The 27,774-nt window shown below is 39.2% G+C and overlaps 1 protein-coding gene across 1 annotated transcript in view; it reads left to right on the forward strand.

Moving 5' to 3' along the window:
* The first annotated feature begins 10,407 nt into the window (after positions 1 to 10,407).
* The window catches only part of Barx2 (BARX homeobox 2), a 74,529-nt gene continuing 57,162 nt past the window's right edge, over positions 10,408 to 27,774 (forward strand). The window contains exon 1 of the mRNA XM_015499130.2: positions 10,408 to 10,976. Coding sequence (XP_015354616.1) covers positions 10,790 to 10,976 — 187 coding nt within the window. The 5' untranslated portion in view covers positions 10,408 to 10,789. The remainder of the gene's footprint in view (positions 10,977 to 27,774) is intronic.

A 27,774-nucleotide genomic window follows, 5' to 3' on the forward strand; every position in this document is an offset into this window, starting at 1 on the left:
TCGTTGTCATTCTGCTTTCCGCATTACTATCAACTCATTTTTTTTTCCCCTCGTGAAATCAGTTAACTTTTAATAGATGATTGGGACTGTCTATGTTTAGAAAATTACCTAGGACTCATAAAGCTTCATAATACATGAGATGGCTAAGTTTCTACTAGAAACCTAAATTTTGAGATTCCTTATTTTAATATATTTTCATCAGTCTTAATGTTTAATTTATTTCAATGCTATCAAATGCTTAGGATTTTAAAAATTTTAAATGAGGTGGATAGCACACAACAGAAACTCATAAAGATGGAATTCCTTTTCTTTTGAAAACATATAACTGGGATCAGTGAGAAAACATTGTCCAGTAGAAGGTATGCTGAACTTGGACTTGAAAGATTTGAATTTGAAACTTGGCTCTGCAAATTTATCTGTGGGTGAATTATTTCAAGGAAAACATATTTTTCATTCAAGGGATGGCTTGAGGCACTCATAAAGTAATACAGGTTAAAAACGTCTGTAAATGTGTTATGCAAATGTAAGATATTATTAAAATACACTTTATATTTTCAGCCTTACATATTTTAAACTTAAATATTACAGTTTTTAGGAGGAAATGATATATTTTAATATTAAAACAATATTTAAAACTTCAGAGAGGAGAAGTCAATCCCTCAAAATTCTATTCTTAAAAAATGGTCACTGTTAATATTTGAATATGCTTTAGGATATCTCTATATGCACATATATAGTGTGTGTATATAAATAATGTTTCAAAAAATTAAATTGTATTATACATTCTATTATTTGAATGGATTCCCCCCCCATTCAGCATTGCAGTAGTAATAGTTAACATTTATTTACGTGTATGCCAGGCACAGTCTAAGCCATTTATGCATATATTCTTCTGTAATTGCACAATAGTTACATGGATATGTACTTTCATTGAAAAGACAAGGAAATTGTCTTTTCAGTGAAAGATTCAGAGATGTGAAATAACAAATTTTTATAGTTTTAAGGAATCTTAACTCCCATATTTATTTCTGCTTACAGCCTTTCTCGGTTTTATTATCTCCTTGGTAATCTGATTGTTAATCAGAAGCAAAACCAAGAGGACTACTTGTTTAACATTTTTAGTGCTCATGCCCACAAATTCTGGGGGAAGAAACCCACGAGCTGACAGTTTTTAAACATGTTCTTCTAAGAGGTTATATGTATTATCATATTTAAGAACCACAGCTTTGGTTTCAGTTCCCAGATTGGGGCTGCTGAATGAATTTTGAGTTTGAGACATAATGCCAAGCTGCCCTCCAGAAATGTCATAGCAGGTTACATTCCCACAAACAACATGTGATTCATTTTGACTCTTTTATGTGGGTCTCTTTGTGCTCCAAAATATTACCTTGTAAATGGCTTCTTAGTTTGTCATCATGACAGTAACTTATTTGAAGGCTTTTAGCCTGTGTGGATGTGTGTGGGGGTGGGTACATTCTAAAGGGTGGGTTCTTTTCTTTATATTTGTTAATAATTTTGAGGATTTCAGGAGCTGATTGGCATGTCCTGTTTAATGATACACTCTCTCATCTTTTCAACACCTTCTTTCATGTTCTGCTCCCTTTCTGTTCTCCATACCATTGTCTTCAGGGCAGCACACCCTGCTTTTGCAAAATCAAACTGGATAAGTGAAAGGAAACTTCATACCGCACAGTGGCTGAGGGAATAGTTCAATGGTAGAGTGTGCTTAGTATGTATGAGTCCCTGGGTTCAGTCCTCAGCAAAACAAAACAAAACCATAAAACATCAAAGCTGGGGTGCAGCTCAGTGGTAGAACATTTGCCTAACACATAAGAGGCACTGGGTTCCATCCTCAGTACTGCATACAAATAAGTAAATAAAATAAGGGTGTTGTGTCCATCTATAACTAAAAAATAAAAAAAAAATCTTAAAAAAACAGCAATACAACAAATAAAACAACTCTTTGTAATTAGTCCTACAGAGGGAAAACAAATTCTAGCTCTGTCTATAAGAAATTAAATATGATCTACCCTTTACCGCCATATTTGATCATCCTAGTTAATCCCATTCTTTGTTCATGGTCCTTCTGCCTAATTCTCCACAAAGTCTTTTTCCTACCAACTTCTAACCTGCCCTCATCAAAACTAAAAATATTCCTTTTATATATGAATATCATTCCTTTACTGGACCCCAGATTTTCCCTTAAGCCTGGTTAAAAATTAGTAAAATTTCTGTTTTTTGTTTTGTTTTTAATAAAGCAAGATTCTGCTCCTAGTGAGATTCTAAACAAAACTTTACTTTTTTTTTTATCATCTTCCTCCTACCTAGAAAACTGAGTTTCTTTTAATGTCTTTGTCCTGGAGACAAAGAATGGTTTTAATCTCCTAAAGAAGACAGAAAGTTTTTTTTTGCTAGTTTATTAGCAACCTTTAACAATTAAGCTATAGACATTTAACAAGTTATACACAGACCTCAGTCTCAGAAATCATGTCCTCTGAAACATTCAATATGAAGATGAGTCACCCCAGACCTTCACATAAAGTTTATTTTATTGTTATGACAATAATTGTTTCTAATTGTCTCTGGCTCTTTTTTAAACCTCAAAACTATGCACAGAGAACAAAGCCATAAAAAATGAGACATGGGTAGCTTATTTGTACTTAATGTTTCTCCAAATTAGTATGGGAATTTTATCTTCTTCCTCTGGGTTTATTCAAGAGGAGGATCGTATTCTAGTGCAGATTTCTGAACCAAGAAATTTTAAAGAATTTTTAAGATCAGAGGATTTTTGAGTCCATGAGTTATTACATTAATGGGAAATAAAAGTGGGGTAATAAAATCAGAATGTTGGACTCCTGCATCTTTCCCTTCCGTTTTCTGAGTATTGTTTCTCTTTTGGGCTCTGACTATATGGTCCATAAAGATAATGATTTGAAATTCCAAGTAGTTGTTGAAGATACTACATAAGAAACTGAGAAAATCAAGTAACCATATTATGGGGCTGGGGATGTGGCTCAAGCGGTAGTGTGCTCGCCTGGCATGCGTGTGGCCCAGGTTCAATCCTCAGCACCACATACAAACAAAGATGTTGTGTCTGCCGATAACTAAAAAAATAAAATATTAAAAAATCCTCTCTCTCAAGAAAGTAACCATATTATTTTTATTTTATAGAGCAGGATTTTGTGCACAGAGGGTCTGATCAAAAGCTGTGTATTCATCTGTTTTTGGGCAGTTTAAATCATGTGTTGAATTTTTGTTAAAATGAGGGCACACATACACATAAATTACAGAGAGTTCCAGGGGAATAAGCACTATGTTCTGATTTCTAGTTCTGCTACTTTTATTTTTCAACATTTAGCAAACGCCAGTTTGGCTTAGTTCTGGCTTGGTCCCAAACTTTAGAACATAGAATTCAAATGAGCACAGAATTGTCTCAGAGACATGGATAAGTCATCTTCATACCCATTAAATTTTGGCCTAAAGATCTATCAGAATACTTCCCAAACATTAGATGATAAAAATCACAACCTCCTTCAGGAATTATGGACTGTATTCTGGTTTCAGAAGAGAACTCTTTCGAGCTATATCCACTTACTGTCTACTTGAAGAAAACAACCTATTTTTCTGTCTATACAGATGAATAATTTGACTAATTTCCCCCCCTGATTTGGCAGAATCTTTTATTGAACTGATTGAAATGACCAGATGTTTTGGCAGCTTTTGTAGACATAATCTAAGAGACTCAATAATTGACTTAAGTAAACGTATCAGGATGTGGACTGGCAACGGAATTGGGGATTCTCTGTTCTGTGATAACTTAGAATTCCATTTAAAAAGGCAGGCTGCTTGCGTAATTGAAATGCATGGAGATTGGCACCATTTCATTTATTTACTTTAGTGGTTTACAGCCTATTTAGATATGTGCATCCCTATAACTTTTGAAAGTAATGCAGGAAAACCCACAACATTAGAGGTCTATAAAAATTGTCCTTGAGGCTATCTGCTCAGAGTGAAGTAAATTATTTCTCTGCATAAAAAAATCCGCAGACAAAAAAAAAAAAAAAAAAGGTAGAAGCAGCAAGAGTTCATTTGTTTCAGATTATCCCCAAAAGGCTATGTTAGCATTTTCTTTAGTTTTGGAGTATTTCACATGAAAGTATTTAATACCAGAATTTTCCACATTTTTTGGTTTTTTTTCCTATTTTGCTTTGAGTACATTTGCTGTGCTGTAATTTCCATTGATGATAAAAATATTCCTGATAAGTAGCTCACAGAGGTCAACTTTCTCTTAAAAGCTCATGTTTGTAAGAAATATTTCAAATTGTGGAGTATTTCTTGGAAAAGGAAATAGTCTGCATAGCCCAGGACAGAATAATGCTATAATTGTGAAACTTTTGTCTGGACAGTTTGCTCAGCTTTCTTTTCTTTTATTCCTCCTGTAGGATTAAGACTGTCTCTTGAATTTATCTAAATAACATTTTTAAATGTCTCTTTTCCCTTTTTTCCTCTCTTCATTCAAAAGAGAAAGAAAGAAAGAAAAAGCAAAGCAAACAAACAACATAAAGGTATATAGACCGGCCGCAGGTACACATGCATAGGCACACAGAGAGAAACACACATATAAACACAAGCAAACATGCAACATACAAGTGCACACACACACACACACTGCACTTAGACTTAAATAGGTGATTAGCACCTGTGTCCAGGAGTTTGTACAAACTTCCTCTTTCTTAAAGACCTGGAGCAGGGACCATTGCATTCCCTGATTGGCATATTGCACCCAATGTTCTTGGTAAATATTGTTCTGTATTAACATAGTAACAATCGTGCCAGCAGATTTCCTTAATTATCCAAAGCTCTCTGAGAGTGTTGCTTCCCTTTCATGTGTTTAGAAGGCTGACTGGCTCCACAAGTCTTTCCCTGTGTTGTCAGACTCAGGAGCCTTCTTGTCCTTGATGACAACCGATGCTAAGGACCCACTTATTCCATGTTTGCTCTGAAATTCTGCCTCATGGGTTGCTAACTTGCCCTGCATTGGGGAAGACTACAGGGAATATTAGTCAAGAACTGCTTGAGACCGAGGAGAGAATAGAAATATTTTATGAGATGATTTGGATGAGATGTCACCCGTGGATGCAGGATTATGGCATTTTTATTTCCCTCCAGCAGATTAAAAAATTTGAGAACCATAAATGACCCAGTCTCTGTAAAGTGCTGGTCAGACTGATTGACACCTACAGATGTGCAGAGTCTGTGCCTGTAGGGCCAGATGTTAAGTGGCACTTAAGGACCCTAGGTGGTTAGGACCTCTTTCTTTAGTTAACCATAGTCCTGCCTTCCTAGTCCTGCTCTCCCATTCTTAATCTTGGCTGGTTCCTGGGTTTTGAACATTGAGAAAATCCAGCCCCAAATACATGCAACAGCAGAGGATGGGGCTGCTACTTTTTAAAGTGCAGTTTTGTTTTGTGATGGTTTTTGATAGCAAATAGCTCATTTTATTGAAAATACAAAGATGATGGGGAGAGAAATTTTTAGCAAGGAGTAAAGAGAGTTGGCTGTCCTTACTCACAAATTATGATTAGGGACCAAGGGAAATTAGTCAGTGATTGGGTAGGTTAAAGTCAGGCATAAAGTTTGCCTGACTCCCAAAGTTCATTTCTCTTACCCCCAGACAGCCACGACCTTATTCCATCACATGTTTCACACTGCTGCTTCTCTCTTTTTGAGACATTATTAATTAAGGGATATGAGAAAAAAGTCAAAACCAGTGATGCTCCAGTGTTTTCACACTATTATGATAAAATTCAGACAGCTTGAATTCTATATTTCCGGCTACATCAGTTGGGATAATTGAGGTGCAAAGGATATTGGCAGAAATATAACTGTTTGATGTCAGCATAGCACAATTAAAAAAGAGAAATAATGTTCAAATTTTAGTCTGTACAGCAGGCTTCTCAAAATTTGGCAACATCTGGACAATTTACTGAATTTCCCCAACTTTATATAAACATTCAGTGCTTTGTAGACACAGCCATCATCTTTTATTTTTCTCAATTTAAACTGGCTTTTGAGAAAGGATAGAAGGTGCTAGTCACTCCCAAGACCATTTGTCAAGTGGATTGCATTTGTGCCCTCTCTTAAAAAGATGCCTTCCAGTGTATGAGAGCAGTTTTTGTAAATTAATATCATCATTAAAAATAAGCTGGCCTCCTTGTACACCTCCTTTAACTTGTTATTTGAGGCTGCTGTGCCCGGCTGCAGACAGCAAGCAGTTTTGGCATGGCCCTGGGGCCCAGGGGAATATTAACTTACAAGCCTTTCCCTATTTTGCTTTTACATGTCTGAAACTATTTCAGAACTTGGTGGCTGAAATACAAGTTACTAAGTAGACTTGATGAGAATGTAAGAAATGCTTTTCTCCCCTTCTTTCTTCTTTGGAGAAAAGATGGTTGGGAAAAGAATTACTGTACTTAAAAGACTTAGGTCCTGGTTACTTCTGAGTATTTACATCAACACATATCTCAAGATTTTAAAAGGATGGTAAAACTAAGAGTCAAGTTGAGTCCATCTAGGTTTATGTCATATATGCAATTTAAAAGTCACCCTAGGATTTTTAAAAAACAGTTTGCTTTGGAGATATAGTGGAATAAAATTGACCAAATTATACTGTTATATTGTGTGCATGTATGAATACATAACAATGAATCTCACTAATGTAATTATAATGCATCAATATAAACCACTTTTTAATTAAATTTCAAGAGTTCTAGAAAAGTAAGCTATTGGGTGTGAAGTGGGAAAGAAGTATTCTTTGGTTTTTAGTTGTTAAAGCCTTTAGCTCTAACATAGCAAAGGTATTGGCTATGTTCATGTCTCACTACTGGGGTTTGTCCTCAGGAATCAGGTACTAGACTGAAGGGGGTGGGAGGGCTGATGACTTGCAGTCTTCTGGGAGTCGTGAAATTTTCTCCTCTCCATGCCTGCCTAAATGTAGCTAAAGGCAGACCAGTGTTTTCCTCTCTCTGTGTGTTCCAGGAACATAGGGGCAGACACTGCCTGGGTACAGTCACAGGAGGCTGGGAAGTGTCTGTGGGTCTCCAGCTGCTGGAAAGAGTTTGGGCCCCTTCGGCAGATGTTTGCTGTTCCAGCCACTTCATTAATGTTGGAAACAAAACCCTGGGCTACTCTGACCGCAGTTCTACTTTGTGATTGACAGTTGGGGTGTGCTTCCTCCCACAGAAGTGCTTTGCAGTCTGAGAGTGCAGAGAGGGAGGGAAAAGAGGGAAATGGGAGCAAAAAGGGAATTGGGCTAGATGCCATTGCTAAAAACCCAAAATTATCAAGGAAAGAGAAGGAGACACTCATTTAAAGAGAAGGACAAATTTAGTACAACTAATTAAGATTTGATGTCCCTTCAAACACATTATATAATTTAGTTTTCCCAGTTGTCATGCATTCATTTATTCATGACACATTTACTGAGAACCGACCATGTGCCAAGTGCTAGGTGGGTATATTGGTGATACAAGAGGAATAGTGCTGTATGGGGCTGTTGCCCCACCAGGAGTTCATTATCCAATGGGTGAAATAACCATGCAAAAGACAATACAGCTTTGGGGAGGAGGGGAAATCTTTACCACGATGGTAACACTTGAGATGAATCTCCAACTAGTTTGGGGGCAGAAGAGGCAGAATATGGGATGTAAAGGACATTCCGATGAAAGGAAACAATTTTTTATAAAGGCCAACCTGTGTAGTGATATGATTATCATTTTAAAATTGAAACAAACAAACAAAAAACAAAACCATCCTGAGTTTCAGTTTACATTATGAGCTACTGAGAGCTGGAAGTTCCAGACTCCAAAATCTGGAATCTCTTCTCTAGTGACTCAAGGGAACTTTTGCCCACTGACCCCCTCTGAAATTTCTTGCCTCTATAGTGGAAAATAGAAAAGATGGAAAATCCAAGGAGCTGGTTGAAATGTTTTACTACTTTACTGCGTGTGGCTGAGTGACAAAGCTAAGGGATGCGGAAAGCTGAGGAGAGGTCGGTCTGAGAGTGGAGCCTGGTCCGAGGGCGATTTCCACCTGGCAGGACTGGTGGTCTCCGGCGCTGACCCCTGCTCTAGAGCTGCTAAAGCCTTCTGCATGGCAGCGCCACCATCAGGGGCACCCGCGGCAACTCCAGACCCGGTTTGGAGCGAGGGGAGGAGGAGAGGCAGAAGAGAAGGGAAGAAAGCAAGAAAGAAAATGAAACAAGAGTGGACTATAGAAGGAGGAAGAGAAAGTTGAAAAGAGAAGCGAGAAATTGGACAGAGAGAAGGCCAAAAATGCGGGAAATAACTGGAGAACGGAGAACTGGGAGCGGGAAAAGGAAGAGAGCTAGTGGCAGTGCAAGAAATGGGAAGAGCAGGAGAGAAGAAGTTGAGGGAAAAGATGATAGAGCAAACACAGGGCGAGGAAGACTGACCCACAGCGCTCCCTTCCGTGAGCACACTCAGGGGCCTTCAAAGCCTAAATGCATAAAGCTCAGCCCTTCGCCAAGCATCAAGTCGCGGTGCTTTTGCCCAGGTGCTGGGCCCTGAGAGCTCCGAGCGCGGCTCGCGGTCGCGTCTGTGGGTAGGGTCGCTCCAGACCTCCAAGCACTCTCAGACCCTCCATGCGCTCTCAGACCCTTCCAAAGATTGTTTATTCGCAGTTGCCTACAGCTGTACCCTTTTCTAAGGGCAAATCAAACCCACCATCCAGGAATTCCCTCCGAGAGAACGCTGCGCCCTTAGGATCCGGCCCTGGCTCATTGCGCAACGGCTTCCAGCTCCACCTGCCACCAGGACAACACTTTGGCAGTGTTGCGGGACTGCCGGGCCGGGGCTGAGTAGGGAGCCGTCCCTAGTCTTGAGCCCTGAGAGCCCACAGGCCGCAGGGTCCAACAGCAAAAGAAGGGGGCGCGCATGGGCCCAGTGAGGCGATCCCAGGACTTGGAGTTTGGAGTTGCGCCGCCGCTGTGACCCCTGGCGGCAGTGCTCATGGGCCCTCAAGCTGACTCTGCTTAATGAAGGAGAATAATAAAAAATTTTAAATAGGAGGGGGAGGCACAAACAAACACTTGGGGAATGAAGTTTCTCAAATACGGATTGCGGACCATGTCTAATGCGAGAGTATGTCTTGATCTATTAATATCTATTTTCTCTAAGTGCATAATTATCAGTCCTTCAGACACGTTCCTTTCCTTGAGTCTAACCACCCTCTCAGATACGCGCGTTCACTTGCATCCGCGACTACGCGGGTTCCAGGGCAAGCAGCTCCGCAGAGAGCCAACTCAGACTCGTGCTCACTTTCAGGTTACAAGCGGCGAGGAAATCTCATCGGCCGGCCGTGGCTATAATTCTGTGTCCCTATCGTGCTTTTTCTTTCCAGCAGTGCGCATACCAAATTCCGAGATAAAACCGTGGAAACTATTGTGCCCCCGGGGTTCCGTCAACAGCGGTGAGCGGGGCAGGCTACTGGAGACGTCCCGGGAGGCGGAGGCTCAGCTGGGGTCCCTAACTCAAGGATTATGATTGAAAACAAAAGTTTTTAACATATATTTATTGGGGGCAGACTCGGAGATTAGAAGCCCAGAAGGAAGAAGGCAAATTATTCAATAAACAAATGTTTTTGAGGCTACCGGGACCCTATCGTGTCGCGAGGGACCCGGGAATGAAAGCTGCGAAGACAGCAGGTTTTGACGCTAGAAGCCCGAATTGTGCTGATGGCTTGAAAGTCCGCCAGTACACTGGAATTGCGCTGTGCTCTTCTTTTCCAGCAAGGAAAAACGTTTCACAAACAGAATTTAAACATAAAAAAAGGAATGAGCGCTTTTGTTATTATTTTTTTTTTCCAGTTTATTACTGGGTTAACGGACTGAGCTATGGTCATTTGTGGTTTGTGATCGTGGTGGAGCAGTCAAGTTTACAACCATGGCACAAACTCCCCGTGCTACGAGAGCACGAGCTCGTTGGGGCTTCGGGGCTGCAAGAGGAGGGAAGGGAAGCCGTGGACTTGAAGAAACGGTCCATGCGGGGAAGGAGAAAGGCACAGTGGTCCATGTCGGGAGCCTGCGCGGTGGCCTGTATACCCTCGGTGAGGACTCTCTTTCTAACAAGAGACCTGGATTGGGAGCCGGGCCTGCGGGTGCAGGATTAGCTCCTAAGTGCGCTCGGAGTACGCCGCCTGGAAAAGCAACCGGTGGAGGTCTTGGCCTTGGGATGGGTGGTGCGCACTGCCAGCAAAACGCGCACACACAAGCGCGCGCACCCCCATACACACACCTGGAGCTTGTCCCGGGGTGGGAGGCGGGGAGGAGAGCCAAAGCGAGTGTCTTAAAATAGAGAGCCGGGCAGAGGAGCGCTAGACACCAAGAGGCGGGAGGACGCGACGAGAGCGGCTGGGCACTAGGCGCTCAGGTCAGCGCTCCGGTAGCACGGGCGGGCACGGGAGGGCGGGGGTGTGGGCCACCACCGCCCCTAGGCTAGCACTCCGCACCTGGCCCTGCAGGAAGTGCGCGCTGATTGACAGCTGCATTGTCCCAAAAAGGCTCGCCAAAGATGCTGATCTGCGGGTGGGTGTAGACGCGCAGCAAGCGCGCCCGTGCCCGCTCCCCTCCGCGCGCCTCCGGAGCCGCGCCGCCTCTCTGGCTGCGGAGGAGCGGGGCTGAGACCCCCGCCCGCGCGCCAGCCCCCGCGTACCGAGACGGCCGGGCACTCGCAACCGCACTCAAGTCGGCGGGCGCTGGTCCCGGCTCACCATGCACTGCCACGCCGAACTGAGGGTGAGCTCGCCCGGCCAGCTCAAAGCAGCCAGGCGGCGCTACAAGACTTTCATGATCGACGAGATCCTCTCCAAGGAGACCTGCGACTACTTTGAGAAACTTTCCCTCTACTCCGTGTGCCCGTCTCTGGTGGTGCGACCCAAGCCCCTGCATTCCTGTACGGGTAAGACGCCCCTCTAGTGAATAAATGGAGTTCGGTAGCTTTCGCACCGGTATGGGTCGCTTCTGATTTCCCACGCGAGAGCGAGAGGAAGAGGCTCAGGGATTTTTGTTTGTTTTTTTTTTTCTGCGCTCCTACAAGGAGACTAGACTCTCCAGCGGTGGGCATTACAAAGGCGTCTGCAACCTGACCCGGAAGGGCCAGGCAAGGTGTTCATCGCACCATTGGAAATTAAGTAAAGGCAGGACTGCCAAGGTGCGTCGGGACGCTCCTGCAGAGCCAGGTCTTCCGTTCGAAGTATGCTTCCTCCTTCCCCGCTGCTCTGTGGCTCTGAGTTGGAAAGTTCAAACCCTTGACCTGATTGAGCCCCTAAGTCATTGTTTCAGGAAGTGGGATTGTGGGTTTCAGCTTGAGTTTGGTGGCCTTACTTTTTACTTTGAGTTATCTTGTCCAATCTCTACTGTCTCCGTTGGGAATTTTTAGAATTAAATCAATGTCCTGAGGGTCACAACAAAACCTGAATTCACTGCATTTCACTTAAAATCATCTCCCTCCGGGAAAGTAGTTTTGAAGCATGTTGCATTTGTGGCACAAGCTGAGGGGATCAATTCTGTTTGTTCAAGTGACTAAAACCAATCATAATAACAATAGAAACATTCTTCCAATCTGCTTTCCTCTTTCCACCAGAGCTAAGACCAGTAAAAAGAGAAAAAGTACTTAATAAATACATTGAAAAAAAGTTACAGGTTTGTATAGAGAATAAATACAAAGCTATTTAAAAATCTTTGAGTGCTTTATGAGAAGTTGCAAATTTTAAAGTGCTTTGACATTATTAGGATTTAGGCTATGGAAACATGAATGTAGGAAAAAAGTTGAAGCAATTTCTATCAAAGTAGTTATTGGTTCTGCTTTCCATTAAAGGCAAACATTTAGTACTTTAAAATCAAAATAGCTTTTGAAGCTTGTTTGTTGTATGGTTGACTTGAAATAAATTAATTAAATTGTGCTTGCATTTAAAAAGCGAAGTGACCAGTCAGCAGCAGTTTTGAGAGAATACTTTGGAATATTCAGGCTGAAATCTGTTAGCACATAATGCTTGGAATCCCATATTTTCTCTTAAGTCTACGGATAGTCCCTATAAGACAATCAGTAAATCTATAATAAATATATATAAGTAAAGCTTTTTAAAATCAAGTTGTTCCTACTTGCATTTAGTTATAAAATGAATATTATATTCAGTAACACTAAAAGTACAATTTATCTGCAAGGTAGGATGGGCCTGATATTCCACAATAAACCTTGTAATACCAAATTTTACAAACTAAGAAATATTTGAAATAAGATAAAAACAAGGAATTTTAGTAATAAGATAGATATCCTTGATGTTATTTTTATATTTGTGGGCCTGCTATGTGTTGAGCCTTTAATGAATAGTTTGCACATATATTGATTTAAGAAATAGGCTAAATTTTGTTTTCAGAACAACCATTTGCTACAATAGCTCAAATCCTTTAAGGAAAAAGAGAGGTTTCATTTCAATCCCAAGTCTCGGTGCAACCAATGCAATCATTGTATATTAGAGATGTTTCTAGGGCAAAATATAACTTCTCCAAAGCACCTAGGCATGGCTTAGTACCAGCATAATTTTTAGTGACTTTGCATTAATTTGAAGGCTTTTCCTGGAGTATAGGAGTCAAAGATTTGGATCATAGAAGAAAATATGCCAGTAAAAGAGCAATAAATATGCTCAGAAAATAGTCATCCAGCCCGTGAAAGCTGAGTAAGTTTTATGATTTATTGAGCCTTGTGTAGGAAATAAAACAGGAAAATATAATGATTCATATGCAGTTCTGTGAGTGTTAAAAGTGAATTGACATATATCTCAAGCTAAATTTTTGCTCAGTTTTGTGCCTCTAGAAGTTCATTCATGGTTTGTGGCAGAAGGTGGATGTTGGCAATGATTTTCTTGCCCTGTTTTTCCAGTGCTTCCTTTCTTTAGATTGATCCTTTCAAAATGTTTCTTGATTTTTGTTCTAGTTGAGACTTAAAATATAGAAACTAGGATTTGCGGGTGGAATTAAACTCATAAAAACTGGCTACAATAGTCCATACTTTCAGATCATAGGCTTTCAGTGGGTTTACGATTACAGTTAAAGCCTTACATGTATTAGATCATGGGAATCCCATTAGTGACTTCTCAGGCGTTTTGCAAATTCCATACTTTCAAAGCATTTTTGTTGGTTTTTTAACAGTTAAATTCTGGATCAGAAAATCTTAGGTTGAATGAATGTAATCTTTTTTAATGAACTAAAACTAATGACAACAAGTTGCTGACATCCTTAATCATACTAATTTTTTGGTGGGTAGAAATAATGTTTAGCACTTTTGGTAGAATTGATACACAAAAGGTTCAAGTCAAAGGCCTAAATTGGAATTAAAGTTACTGAAATAGATTTGTTTTTTTTTCCTGACTTCAAGTTTAAGTAACTGCAACATAAGTGAATGTTTGTTTAAAATGTCCTCAAACTCAAAAAGTTACCATTATGTATAATAAGAACACATGGTTGGGATGGAAAGAAAGCTACAACATTTAGAAAACCTCTACATAATTAAGCAGTCCTTGTTGTTTAGATTTAGTAATCCAAATGTCAGTTTATAATACTGAATTTCCTCAGGCAGAAGAGCATGAATTCAAGTAAACAGGGAAATGGAAATATTTTTCATTAGGTAGATAATCACCTGACACCGTAATTTATTATTAAACACTCTAACTTTGATGGAATCTTCAAAAAGCCATTGTTTAAACGTCCTTATTATAAAGGCAGTAATGTTAGTCCTAGAAAGCTATCTTTCAGATTCTTTTAAGTTTCCCCGATTCATTCCTAAATTGCTTTAATAGGGGTTGAGAAAGAGAATTATTTCCTTCTAAGCCAAACTAAAGGGAAGTTTATCATTAAATTTAAAATAAAATGTAAATAACTAATCCTGAAAAAAGCCTCCATTTTTTAAAAGCATTTGTTATTGAGGGCATTGGTGAGGTGTGGAATATGTTTAGAATTAATTTAGTGTATGACATGTTGGTCTTATTTTTAAATCTGATGACAGTAATCCCCATTTGGAATAGAAATATACTGCCATTTAGAAATCAGTAATCATCTCTCATGAACATTAGAATGGTGACAGTGATTGAAAGGGCTCTCAAATGAGGTGTAGTCTATGATAACATCAATGCTATTTAACTTTAGGGTGCACTCTTGTCTTTTTCTGGTTGTGATTAATATTTCTTTGTAGAAACTTTGGTTGAGTGAAGCTGGATTCCTAGACTGAGGGAGACTGCAGGTATTGGCATGGTCATTTTTGAAGACCCTGCCTTGAAGTTTAATCTTTAGAAATTAGGCAGAATTTCTACATTTGAACAATGTTTAGGAGAAATGGGTACACTTGCTTCACAAAAACAAGGATGTAATAGTTTATCCTAAGGGTTTTCATATGAAGATATGATAAACAGAGCTGTGATGCTAATCAGCTTATAAATTATTGTAGTTATTTATACTTAGAGCCTACATTTGCACAAGTAGGTTTAGGGGGAGGTGAGTGTAGATTTGTACTTTTTATAACTTGTGACTTTTACTTAATTTACAAAAATTTGTAGTCTAATTTCTTTCCCCTTCTCTGGCAGATTGGTTCTGTTGAATCTCTCTGCAACATTCAGCAGTTTTTCCTATGGGCTGACTGTGGACTTCAGAGGTGGATGAGGTCATAGAGGCCAATCTCCTCAAGTAGAAGTTTTTTTTTTTTTTTTCCAAAGTGCCAGGGTCACACTAATGCTTCAACATAATCTCAGTCCACTTTTCCATATGATGATCCTTGTCAGCGTTCTCAGAAATCAGTAAGACTTTTCCATATTGGTTACACACTGGGGATAAACTCTTGAGTCATACCCAGGGGGACAGTCAACCAGCCAATTAAAAGAGGCATTTGGGGAAGGGTGATTATCTTAGGAGGTGGTGTTGAGAACATTTTATCCTTTGGTGGACCCACGAGAAACATGTTCTTTAGGGTGTTTGTTGAGTGCGTTTTTGTCACAAAGATTGTGTGTCATCCCAGTGAAAAATTAAATGAGGTGTGGACGTGCAAAATGACTTTGTTGGGAGTTAACAAACCAGCTACTGCTTCATGAAGTCAGCTCCAGTGATTCCCCAAATCTCAGCTCAGTTTTTGGTCTTTTAGTTGGGGACCAAAACTGGTAGGATCTTGGGAACTTGAGAGTTGGGCACTGGAATGTTAATGGAGACATGTAAACGGGGTCTGGGAAAATGATCATTATCAACTCACATTTGTATTTCTGCCAGAGGCAAATAGGCTTTTATTAGCAATTACTCAGAACTGCCTCTCCATTTCCCATTCTAAGGGTAAATAAATTGAGGGACCCACAGGGGTCAGAATATATTTGGAGCTGAGCAGTTATCTCATTACCTGTTAAGTTTTGTAACTCCTCTGTTAAACTGAGATGCCGAGGAGCTCTTGGGAGTCAGGTTTAACTCGCAAATAGTTCATCAGCAGTGGCTCTGATTTTTTTCATAGCAAATGGAAAAGTGATCAGAAATTTTGTTCATAAGTTGAAATGTCTCTCCAAATGTCTACCATCTTCAGTGTCATTTAATTTAATAATTTAATCAACACAAACATATTTTCTTGGTATATTATATTTGCATTGTCATTGAGTACATTATTTTTCAGCGTTTTCTAGGTCTTTAAATCTAGCAGTTGGGGTGTTTTACAAACCCTGTCGAACTACTTGGAGGGCCATTGCAAGCCCTCCTTTGTTTTTCTCTGAGTATGATGAGCAGTTTGAAACTGGGGTAGGGGAACATTATGACAATCTAACACTTTTGCTTTCCATGTGGAGTTTTTCTCTTTGAACTCTACCTACAGAGCGTTATCAGTAGCAAAGTTGTCAAATTAGCCTCATTAAATATAACTCAGATGAAACTGAGTATGTATAAACTATTTTACGAGACTGATTTCTTATGGATATGCCAGTTGTACATCTGGATGGAAGACTGAGTTTGTGATGCAAGTGTGGACAGTGTGAAGTTGCTAGTTTTAGCATCTCCTGGAATCAAAGTGAAAAGATTTTCAAACTTAACATTTCCCAGGCATCTATATGAGAAGCAATAAGGACTGCATAAGGTTGTTTAAAGTATAAGGAGAGATTCAAAGTCAGGGAAAAGAAACAGGGAAAAAGAGAGAGGGTTTCTTTGAAATTCTTGAGGCCGCTCAGATTCAGCCTTGTAGCACATTGTCCCCCAGAGTGGCTGTACAGGCAAAATAAAGGTAGCTTCTGAAATTCTTCCGTCTAGTCACAGATAATAAATGACTAATGAGAATTCTTCATAGACACACACTGAGGCCCCTTAAGGGAGATTCCTGGAGCCTGAGCACTGCCCATCATTTAGCATTCACTGTGGAGGACTAAGTAAATGTTAAACCAAAAACATTTTGAGGTGTTATTTGCACTTTGTTTGGAGTCCAGGCAGGAGGAGGAACAGAGATGAAAAGCCATGTAGGTCAAATGGTCGCAGGCTCCCTCATGTGTATTAGGCTTGTGATTTTTTATGGGTGTTGCTGAGTTCGCCTTGCCAAACTTGCCATTTGTTCTGCCCCAAAGGGAAATTTGTGGGTCCCATGGCTAAGTCCATTGACCAACTCTTGGCTGGAATGTATTTAGAGGGCTGCAAGAATTAGGATGGAATGTATAAAGTTAAGCCTCTTTGCCTTGTCTTTGGGGGATACATTTTGACACTCTAGTCTTGTTGAGTTGGTGTTGCTGGTGTGATTCTTCAGGTGGACTCATAGCTGGATTAGCCAGCCGCTTTCTCACATAAACTTAGGAAGGCTCAGGTGCTCACAGAATGGTCAAAAACCATTCGAATGCAGAGGCATGATTCTCCTGGAAGCAGCATCTAGAAAGAGAAAGAGAAAAAGAAGAATTGAGAGAATCTTAGAGAAGATTCCCACATGTGGAGAAGTCCATTGGGCCGCTTCACCAGTGTCTCTGTTTTAGCTGCCTGAATGGTGGTTTCCCCTCTACAATACAGAGCAGAATTAGGATCAGCATTCGGATTTATTAATAACGGGGTTCAGACCAGGACCTTGTGCAAACTTGGTGGCATTAATAAAATAAGTATTCTTCAGGAAGAGAGGTAGTGTTTGATTTTTTTTTTTAAACAGAAAAACCTTTGTAAACTGTCAGGATTTAATTTATTTTTATTGCAGTTTAATAAAGAAAAAAAAAGTCTTGTTAAAATGCTCTAAATAAAAACACAGTTAATTTTCCATTACAGTGTCTAATTACTCACTATCGTCAGGGCATTTTTATGTGGCAATTTAGCTTCTTGAAAGTGGAAACTTGGCACGCATGTAAGGAAGAAAGCTGTGCACCTAGATAGATTCACAAGATGGTCTAATTATATTTGGGCTTGGAGTTGAGTCTTGCATATGACTTTCTGAAGAAGAGAGGAGGAGAGAGAGTCTCTGTCCATAGTGACTAAGGAAAGTCTCTGGTTTCTGTAGTGTCAGTTGAAATTGAACACGGAGGAGGATAATTCTGAACTTTAGATGATGTACAAGTACATCTGAAAGGGGCCTCTGCCAGTCGCCAGTGGAAGCTGACGTCAGGACTACCCGATCAGCCCGGAGCACAGCTACGTATGCTTCCTGACTGCACTGGCTTCTGTCGCCAAGAAGAGCACTTGCTCCAAGGAAAGTTCAGGATGCGGCAGAAAGAGGCCAGTCTAGAAGGCTCTCCACAGCAAACTAAATATGTTGTGAGTCCAAGCAGATGCTAATGGGATTCTTTTTTTATCTCATTTCTCCAGCTTATCTATGTGTCCATAGGAACATGTTTTTCTGGATATGGGGGAGTGATCAGTACTTTCAGAGTGTGCCTCCGTGGTGAACTTTTGATCACTAGTTTAAAAATCCCCAACTTAGGTCTTTGATAATTGATACAATCATCCACTTTTCTTATTCAGGGATTAGTGGTGACATGGGGTGAATGGAGTAGCCTTGGACCTGGTCGAATTTTATAAAGGTCTGGATGTATTTCCTGGGATGGTCACTGCCAACTTCCTCTTTCTGGGAGTTCCCTTTACTCTGTGACTTCACTATTTCCTAGACTCAGGATAAGGAAGGATCATTTTGTAAAAAAGGTCACAGTCACATGTGGTTTGAAAGAAGCATAATTTTGATGTTTAGTTTAAATGATACCTTGGGTTGTCAACTTTGTGCATTTCTCTCCTGGGAACTTACAAATAGCAGAATACTGATAATATGTCTTTTTATCTATGGGAAATATCTTGGGCAAGGAGAGTTCTGAGCTCCTCTTTGCAAGTCCTACAGTATTTATCCAAAGGGAGCCACAAACATGGGAATGCTAGAAATACTTTATATTTCAAACCTTCTTATTCATATGTATAACAATAATAGTGATACTGTTTTTATTAATGCATGTTAATTACACAGAATAGTGGGTTTCCTTGTGGCATATTTATACATGCATATATCATATTTTGATAATTTTTACCCCCTTGTTACTCACCCTTACCCTCCCCTTTCTACTCCCCATGATCTCCTTCCTCTTCATAGACTTTTTTTTTGTTGTTTGCTTAACATTAATAGGCACTGGACTAGGTGTGTGTGTGTGTGTGTGTGTGTGTGTGTGTGTGTGTGTTTTGATCAGCTTCAAAACATCCTTAAGAGGTAAATATTATTTCCACTTCACTAATGGGAAAACTAAGAAGTTAAGTAACCTTACCAAAGGCACAGAATATATAGAGATCTCCATAAGGGGATCAATAAGCAAGAAGCAAGAAGGTAAGTGGAAAGATGGGCAAAAGCTGCAATCAGGCAGTTCACAGAAATGAAGGTCAAGACAGCCAAAGAAATGGAAGGATGTTCAGCCTCACTATGGTCAGGAAAACCTGAATTAAAGTGAGAAACTATTTCACACTCATCAGGCAAAAATTAAAGTATTCAGTATTCTCAGTTATGAAAAGGATGTGGAATGACATTCTCAAATGCTGGTGGAGGGAAGGTTATTTGGTATCATTTCTTTAAAGAGAAGTTTGGCAACATTGAATAAAGCTGCAGAAGAACGTATCACAGCTCTGCATTTCCACTTTTGTGACTGTGTCTTTAGAAATCATTGTAGGTATGCAAAAAGATACATGTATAGAATGTTCATTTCTGTGTTGTTTAGGTCAAAACAATGTAGCTGCTGTTTCAGGGGATAAAATAACTCGTGCTCTGTGTGTGTGTGTGTGTGTGTGGGCACATGTGCGTGTGTGTAGTAAGTCTCTATAAAGTGATTAAAACAGGAAAACCAGATCCACTTGTGTTAATGTGGATAAATTTTAGAGATGCAAATGCTGGGAAAAATAAGTTGTAAATATATATATAGTCTGATACCATTTATATAATGGTTGAAAGCCTGTAAACTGATATTAGGTTAGGGAGGCAGGGCATAGGATTGTGGAGAGCTACCTACAGGTTTTTATTTTCCTAATAATTAGTTAATAAAAATAAAAAGATCTAGTGCAAGTATGGCTAAGCATTATGATATGACAAAACTTGATCATGGCACACAGATGTTCATGATATTATTCTTTGTTCTTTTCTGTCTATTCAAAACTTTTCATAACATAAACATTGAAAAGTGATAGGCTGAGAGATCACACAGACACATGAAACTCTTAATCTTGAAGAATTTTTGATGGCTTTCTTAAATAGCCTTTCTTTCCTGAAGCATAAGCTTTTAAATATAAAGCCTATTGTATATAGATTCACAGACCCCTCTGTGAATGCTTTTTAATTAGACACATGTACAGCTTACATTAAAACAACCTCTGTGGCTTCAGTAATTGGCTTTTGGATCTTAACTAACCTTCCCTGGCTGGTTTGGGATAATATTTATCACTAAGATAACTGCTGTTTCCCATATAATGCTTTGGCATTTGAATAACCGGTCTCTGAGTGGGGCACTTTCTCTTGAAGGAAGTATTGGTGAAGTATCACACCCATATACATCAATAATCATGCAAAAGAGAATTGTTAGGATTTTTCTCTTTTAATGATGTTTTAAACCATAATATACTGCCTTTCATTGTGTCTTACTTTTATAAGTGTTTGCTGATATGGTGATATTTTACCCTTGTTGTTAGATCAATGATCCATTGGTACTAACAATTTAATTTACAAAAATTGTCTAAGGATGGCTGTGATTAAATACCAAATAATCTAATATTAAGATGTAGCTTCTTCATAGGGAGAAGAATGTTGACATTGATATGTAATCTATCCAAGTTCTCTTTATAGTCTGTAACCATGATTTCATTTAAAAACTTTGTTCGACGTGTGGTGTCAGGGATTGTTGGAAGGGATGAGCTGTTACCATGGTGATCCACAAAGAGATATCTGTTACCAGTAATAAATGGTCATCTTGTTGTTTGGAGAGCTAATCTAGACCACATTATTCCATAATGACAACTGTAGTGGCAGATGCTTTATTCAGCCTATCTTAACAACCTAGACATTTTAATTTTCTCTGCAAAATAGTCCCAATTTAGAAATATTGCTTTTAGAGACTTTGGCCTTTGGGGAACGAACGTGTCCTCCTGTGTCTCCCACCCCCACCCCCCAGGCAAAGTCCTTTTTAGTGTGGAAGAAGCAGTTGTTACAGCTGAGTTTGCTAAACCATTTCTCTTCCCTGACTACTCCTGTTTGCCCAAATAAATACTTAAGCAAGGAAACAAATGAATCAAAGCACTCCAGGACCCTCATTTTACCCAGGCCTGTAGCCCAGGTCTCTGCACTTTCTTTGGTGCTTGACTGTACAACCCTCGTCATCAGGAATGAATGAACACATCTAGAAGATGTGGCCAACTGAAAAGATGATGTATCTGTCAGCCTTGTTGCCACTGTTTAGACTTTTGTTGGTTGTGGGAGAAGGTCTTTCTGCATTCTATCTTGTCCATGTAGTTGCCCAAGATGACTGGGGTCAGTCAAATGGATTGAAACTTTTGCTTATGGCTTGCTCTATCAACTTTCTGAATTTCTCCAGTGAAACCTTATTTCTTATAAAATGGACTAACCAGGTTGGGTGCTTAAATGGAGGAAACATTATAAAGAAATACCATAGTTCCCCCTTATCCACAGTTTTGCTTTCTGTGTTTTCGGTTATCTAAGGTCAACCAAGATCTGAAAATATTTAATGGAAGATTCAAGAAACAAGCAGCTCATAGTTTTAAATTGGACACCATTCTGAGCAATGTGATGAAATCTCATGGTGTCCTGCTCCATCCAGCTCAGGACATGAATCATCCTTTTGTGCAGCGTATCTGCATTGTATGTACTACTCATCTGACTTTGTAATGTCTCAAGTGATCCAGGATCACCCAAAGCAGATGATAGACAATAGTAGTCTAATGCTACATCACAGTACCTTTATCACCTCATTTTTATCTCATCATTTAGGCACCCTATCATATCACCACAGGGAAAAGAAAGGTGAGTACAGCATAATAAGATATTTTGAATGTAAGAGAGAAACCACGTGCACATAACTTTTATTACAGTATGTTGTTATAATTGGTTTTATTTTATCATTAATTATTATTATTAGTCATTTGCTCTGCCTAATTTATAAAGTTTTATTTATTCATTTATTTGCAGGACTGGGGATTGAACGCAAGGCCTCACACATGCTAGGCAAGTGTTCTATCATTGAGCTACATTCCAAACCTACAAAATTAAACTTTTTGGTTGGAATGTATGTTTGGGGGAAAAAAAGGACTATCTATAGGATTTGGAACTACATGCAATTTTAGGCATGCACTAAGAGTCTTGTAAGACATTCCCCATGCATGAGAGGGACTGTTGTATTGGAAAGAGCTTCTGTGCAACCATATAAGTGTAAGAAAAACTTTTTCCTACAAAGTATGAAAGTTTGCTCACTGGCCACACATCTGATGGTTCAGTTTTGAATCTTTTTTTTTTTTCAATTACTTGGAGAAAGACCAGTGGAGATTTAGGATATTTAGAGTAGATTTTAAGCAAGTTTCACTAAAGGAGAGAGAGGAAGGCATTTTAATATGGTTCTAATCTAAGTCCCTTCTTTTGACAGGCTAAAAAAATTTTGCTAAAATATTTGGCCTATTACCCTAGAGGAGATTTTAGGAGGGTGTTGTTAATTTTGTTATCCCTGGATATCATGGTAACTCATTAATGCTCTTAGCACATTAGACAGCTGTGTATATTGGAAGCACGTTTTTAATAGTCAGTTTGGAGCACAGCATAAAAGGAATATCCTATCAGGGTCCTAGTTTTTTGTTTATCCACTGCGAGATTAGGCCTTAGGTGGTTAGATAAATTAGCTGTCTAAACAGAACATGGTTTTACTGTTTAGGACCCTGCAAAATAGAAATAATAATAATAATAACCACCACCACCACCACCATCACCAAGTGCAAATACTTTTATGCATAAGTGCATTTCAACTAAATGGAGATCATATACAAAATAGTTATGATTACCACTGCCTTTTAGGTGAGAGAAGTAAAACTCAGGGAAGTCAAGAAATGGCAACAAGATTACCTGAGTAAGTTGTAGAGTTTAGATTAGAACTCATGCCTCATTCAATATAAAGTTCCATACTGTCTATGATAATGCAAAAGGATGTAAATTGGAATTTACATGTGTTTTTTTATATTGACATATGTATGTGTGTGTGTGTATAAAGTATGTGTTAGTATGTAACTACAGCAAGTTCCAATTTTTATGCCATATTTATAGCATTTATATAATTCATTTGATTTGTGCCAGTCATCTTTCATTTCCTGTGATGATTTGGGTTCTAAAAGATTCCAGAAAAGTTTTAAGAGGCAGCATGGTTTTTAGAGGAAATGAGGTAGTCGGTAGATGGGAGGCGGTAGACCTGTTGCCATCTAGTTGTGTGACGCTCGTCTCATTGCCTCTGGATGCCAGTGTCCTCGTCTGTGTCACATTTGCTAAGGCTCTTTTGGTCACTGTGCTTCTGTGAGCTGTGAGTCATTGGTTAAAACTTCGTTTTTTAAGGGAGTCAAGGTGGAATTCTCATCCCTTTGTTATTATGAACTGGAGAGAAAATGCTTAACAACTAAAACCCAACCAAATGCCTTGGGACTTAAAGACTTGGAATATTTATCATGGAATACTCATTATTAAGTTTAGTGAAAAAAAAAAAAAAAGGTTTGGCCATTTGTTTGGCATCATTTAAATATAAGACTAATATTTTTACATCTGGTCAGGCTGGGATGGATTCTGGGAATTTCTATTTTGTTTTAATTTTTGATTGACACATACTTGTATTAATTTATGAGGTACAGTGTGGTAATTCAATACATTATGCTGTGTCTAGTGATCAGATCACATAAGTAGCACTTCTTATGCATTATCCTTTCTGTTTTGAGCCTTTGAACTCCCCTCTTCTATTTTTTTTATAAAGTAAAATATATAATTTACAAAAATTGTCTAAGGATGGCTGCGATTAAATACCAAATAGTCTAATATTAAAATGTAGTCGTCCACTGTGCTGTCGAACACTGGAACTTCTATCTAAACGTATTTTGATACCTATTATCCAACTTTCCTATTCCCCCCTTCCCTTTCTTAACATCTTAGAAATCAACTTTTTTAGTTGCCACATGGAAGTGAGAACATACAGTGTTTGTCTCTCCACATCTGACATATTTCACTTAGCATAATATCCTCCCGTTTCACATATTGTATCGTAAATGACAAGGTTTCTTTCTTTCTTTTTTAATACTGGGAATCTATATTTTTAAAATCCTTCCTCTGTGATGACAATGAAAAGTCAAGTTTGGGAACCACTATAGAGGAGGTAATAGCTTAATGATGAGATGAATGTAATTTGCGTCTCTTGACTTAAATGTATGGGATCAGTTAGTGGAAGGATCCTGGTATACAGGTTTTGGTCAGATGGTTCTGGGTTTGTCTGTTTTTTTATTGTCTTTGTGACCTTAGGTAAATCACTTAACCTCTCTGACACTCAATTTCCTCATCTGTACAATGAAGATAATAATAACTACATAATAAGGCTAGTTGTGTAAGTTAAATGAGATAATGTGTACAAAGCTCTTAGCATAGTTCCTGGCAACAAAGTGCTTAGTAATTGATAGCTTCTATTAAAAGAATTATAATAATAACATCATCTTAGTTGACTGAAGCATAGCCCTTTAGGGAAAAATTACGGCCATTGGTGAAATTAAACTCAAGCAAAATTAAAAATCCTTAAAAAGAAACCCCCCACACACTCTAGGGCATTCTTCTGGACTATGTCATTTCGCTAGCTGCCTTTTAAGGAAGCCTGGGTGGTCTGGGATGTGTTTGAGTTCAAGTCTTCCTGAGTTGCTATGCTTCATTCCTCCCACCTTTCTGTTTTACAATGTGAATTTGAAATTTTGTAAATTCATAATTGAGTGGCACAAACAGATCAACATTATGGCATCACAAAACACGCTTTGTTGCTTTATTTATTTATTATTTTTTTACAAGAGTTGCTCAAGATTAATTGCCCTTGGGAAATGTTGCATCATGAAACTGTAAGGTTCTCAAGAGCTGTCTTAGAAAAGTGGTCGAATTTCTCAACAAGAAGTCTGATTTCTTGTCCAATTTGAAGAGTACAGTTAGTCTTTTCTTTGGAGGAGAATCAGAGTACTCATATTCTCTTATCTCAGAGCATTGAGAGAGAGAGGGAGAGAGAAATAACTCTATTGCGACTTCCTTTTCTAATTAGATGGTGTGGAAAAAAGTAGATGTTTGAGGATTAATTGCTTTCCTGGTATGTTGTTGAGTCTGTGATCAGAGTGTGTTCTAAATGAAGTCCCTATTTTACAGCTTTTGAATTGCCATCAGGATTAGTGTGTGGTGCCATTCTAAGTGGTAATGATGAGTGACTGCTACATGGAAGGACTGCCTGAATAGGGGTTCTGCATGGATACTTCTGGAGTTGTGTTTCTGGGCTGATCACTAGTACCTAATGAGGTCTTGTGTCTGCTGATGAAAAACTTGAATTGGTGAAGGATGAGAAAATTCTCTTGTGTAGCTTTTACCTTTTGTGGCATAAAGGGAGCCCTGGTGAACAGGGTAGTACTATTATAAATGGTTGGACCATTTATAATTCCTATAAGCCATCTCCAGTGACTTCATCTAGGTTCAGGGGTGGGTGGGGGCAAGTGGAAGGAAGCAGGTGGGATAAGACACATGGGTGTGTCATGGCTATGGCAGAGTAGCATTCATCTGTGAAGAGTAAAACTGACTGACTCAGAGTCCTCAGACTATAGGGTCAGAATTTTCCGACTTGATGAAATAGTAATCAGTTGAAGATACAGGTCTTTGGCTGTTTTGGGGGGAGTATTCTGTTAAACCTATGGATTCAGAAAAACAAGTACATGTGTTTGTCTTCCCCTAAGAGAATAGGCAGGAATGGGGTAGGGGTTGGGTGGAGAAGGAATGTTGGCTGATGGAGAGTGAAGAGTCAGGGAAACAAGTTGATCTACAGGACTGTGGATCCTTAGATGCTTGCTCAGCATTTGTTTTCCCCAGGAGAAAAACAAATTGAAAAATGAGAGAATGGCTGGGTGTGGTGACATACATATGTGATCCCAATGAACTGGGAGACTGAGACAGGAGGATCACAAGATAGATGCCAGCCTGAACAATTCAGTAAGACCTGGTCTCAAAAATAAAAAAATAAAAAGGTCTGGAGATGTAATCAATGATATAACACCCCTAGGTTCAACTTCCAGTACTGAAAAAAAGAAAAAGGAATATTGCATTTAGAAATGGCCCTAGGAGTACGTGCTGTTTTTCAGAGGCGTTCCTCATAACCAACAGTGGTCAATGACTTCTGATTGGGCAACAGCCTGCCGAGCCACACATGTAGCCTTATTATCATATATATTAATGATACATTAAAGAGTGTCATCATCCTGAGTCACAAAAGATCATTATGATTTGGTTATAATACAATCATGGTATTCATACAGTCCACACAGGACTTAATGAATGTGCACTTAATGTGGAGAGGTAGTGTGCAAGCAGAGTTCAGAGAAGAAATCCTGTCAAAAATCCTTTACTCCAAGCTGGGGTACAGCTCAGTGTTAGAGTCCTTGCCTAGTATTTACAAAGCCCTGAGTTTGATCCCAAGCACCTAGAACAAAATAAAACAACAAAACTCTATCTAAACCAAACAAAACTCCCCTCTTCTTGGGTCCTTCCTTGACTCATTTGGGATGTTTCCATGCCTCATTTTCCACTATTGATAAAACAAGACCCACATCCATAATTTCTGGGGAGGAATGGATGATTAAGGAGTATGAATTTATTGCTTAAAAATATAAAAATATAATGAACATACAGAGACTTAGTGGGAGAGCAGCTGAGTGGTCTTTGGGAATTGTGTTTATTACTGTGTTTTGTACACAACTGGACAGAGAGGTTAGCTAAATGTGGCCCACTATTTTTCTACTGCTGCAAGCTAAGCATGGTTTCTATATTTTTAAATAGTTACAAAGTGATCTAAAGAATGTTTTGTGACCTGTGAAAATTATATGAAATTTAAATTCACTTGTATCCATACATAAAATTTTATTGAAACACAGATGTGTGCACTGGTTCTTGTATTGCCATAATGGCATTATAATATGGCATTCTTGCTATAATGGCAGAGATTACTGGTTATGACAGTGACAGTATGGCCTGTAAAGGCTAAAATATTTACTTTCCGGCCTTAGCAGGAAAAATTTGCCAACCCTTGAACTAGACTATTGGAAGCAAGGCTCCTCAGTTGTGAAATAACACAACATATGATGTCATTCCAGGCCACAAAAATACCTCCTTTGATCCATCACAGACCAGAATTCTGCTGTCATCCTCTGATGTGTGAAAGGACCAAAAGTGGGAGTTTGGTGAGGAATTTTGCAAGGACTCTCTTAAACTGAGATCAGGTTTTTGCTCTATGGATAAATTTCCAAGACTTTCTAGAAATAACTTTAAGTTCTTTTTGCACCTGGTGGGTGAGGGGTATCAAAAATATTTACAATAAGGTGGTTGGGATTCAGCCACAATACAATGGTTAGAATATAATGAAGTGGTTTGGGGACTTTTTCTTTGCTGTTGCACCCCACACTGGTTTTTGCAGAGGGAATCTGAGGATGACAGTTGAAGAGGTTGGGAATATTGACATTACTAACATTTTTTTTTTCATTTGAGGTTTGGGTGGCAGTTAATATGCTTCTTAATTGACTTTAACTTGTTGCCCATCCCTAGAAATAAGAGTAATAAAAATAAAAGTTACACAATCACACCACCACAGCCCTGCTCAGAAAGAGTTTGCATGGATGGATAAAGGACTTCATTGATATCATCCATTCTACTGTGGAAATGCCATCTCTCTGTGCCCACAGACTTTCAACTTACCCATGGTTGGGAGATACCAGATTTGAGAAAGGATGAAGCATGCTTCTCCAGGTTCCTCAGTTGCTTTCTTATTTACATTCAGGCACATGGGTCAGGGTGAAGACTTTGAGCCAGTGAAGTTCACAGGGGAGTGGGCAATGCAAGATTAATCTGATTTGGCTACAACTTCCTATGCATTGTTGGGTTTACCCAGCCAATAGGCAGAGAATTTTAAGGTTTTTGCTTGCACCACTAAAATGGAGTTGGAGAGGGGTTTGCACAA

This window comes from Marmota marmota, unplaced genomic scaffold (genome assembly GCF_001458135.2).
Source record: "Marmota marmota marmota unplaced genomic scaffold, marMar, whole genome shotgun sequence".
NCBI lineage: Eukaryota > Metazoa > Chordata > Mammalia > Rodentia > Sciuridae > Marmota > Marmota marmota.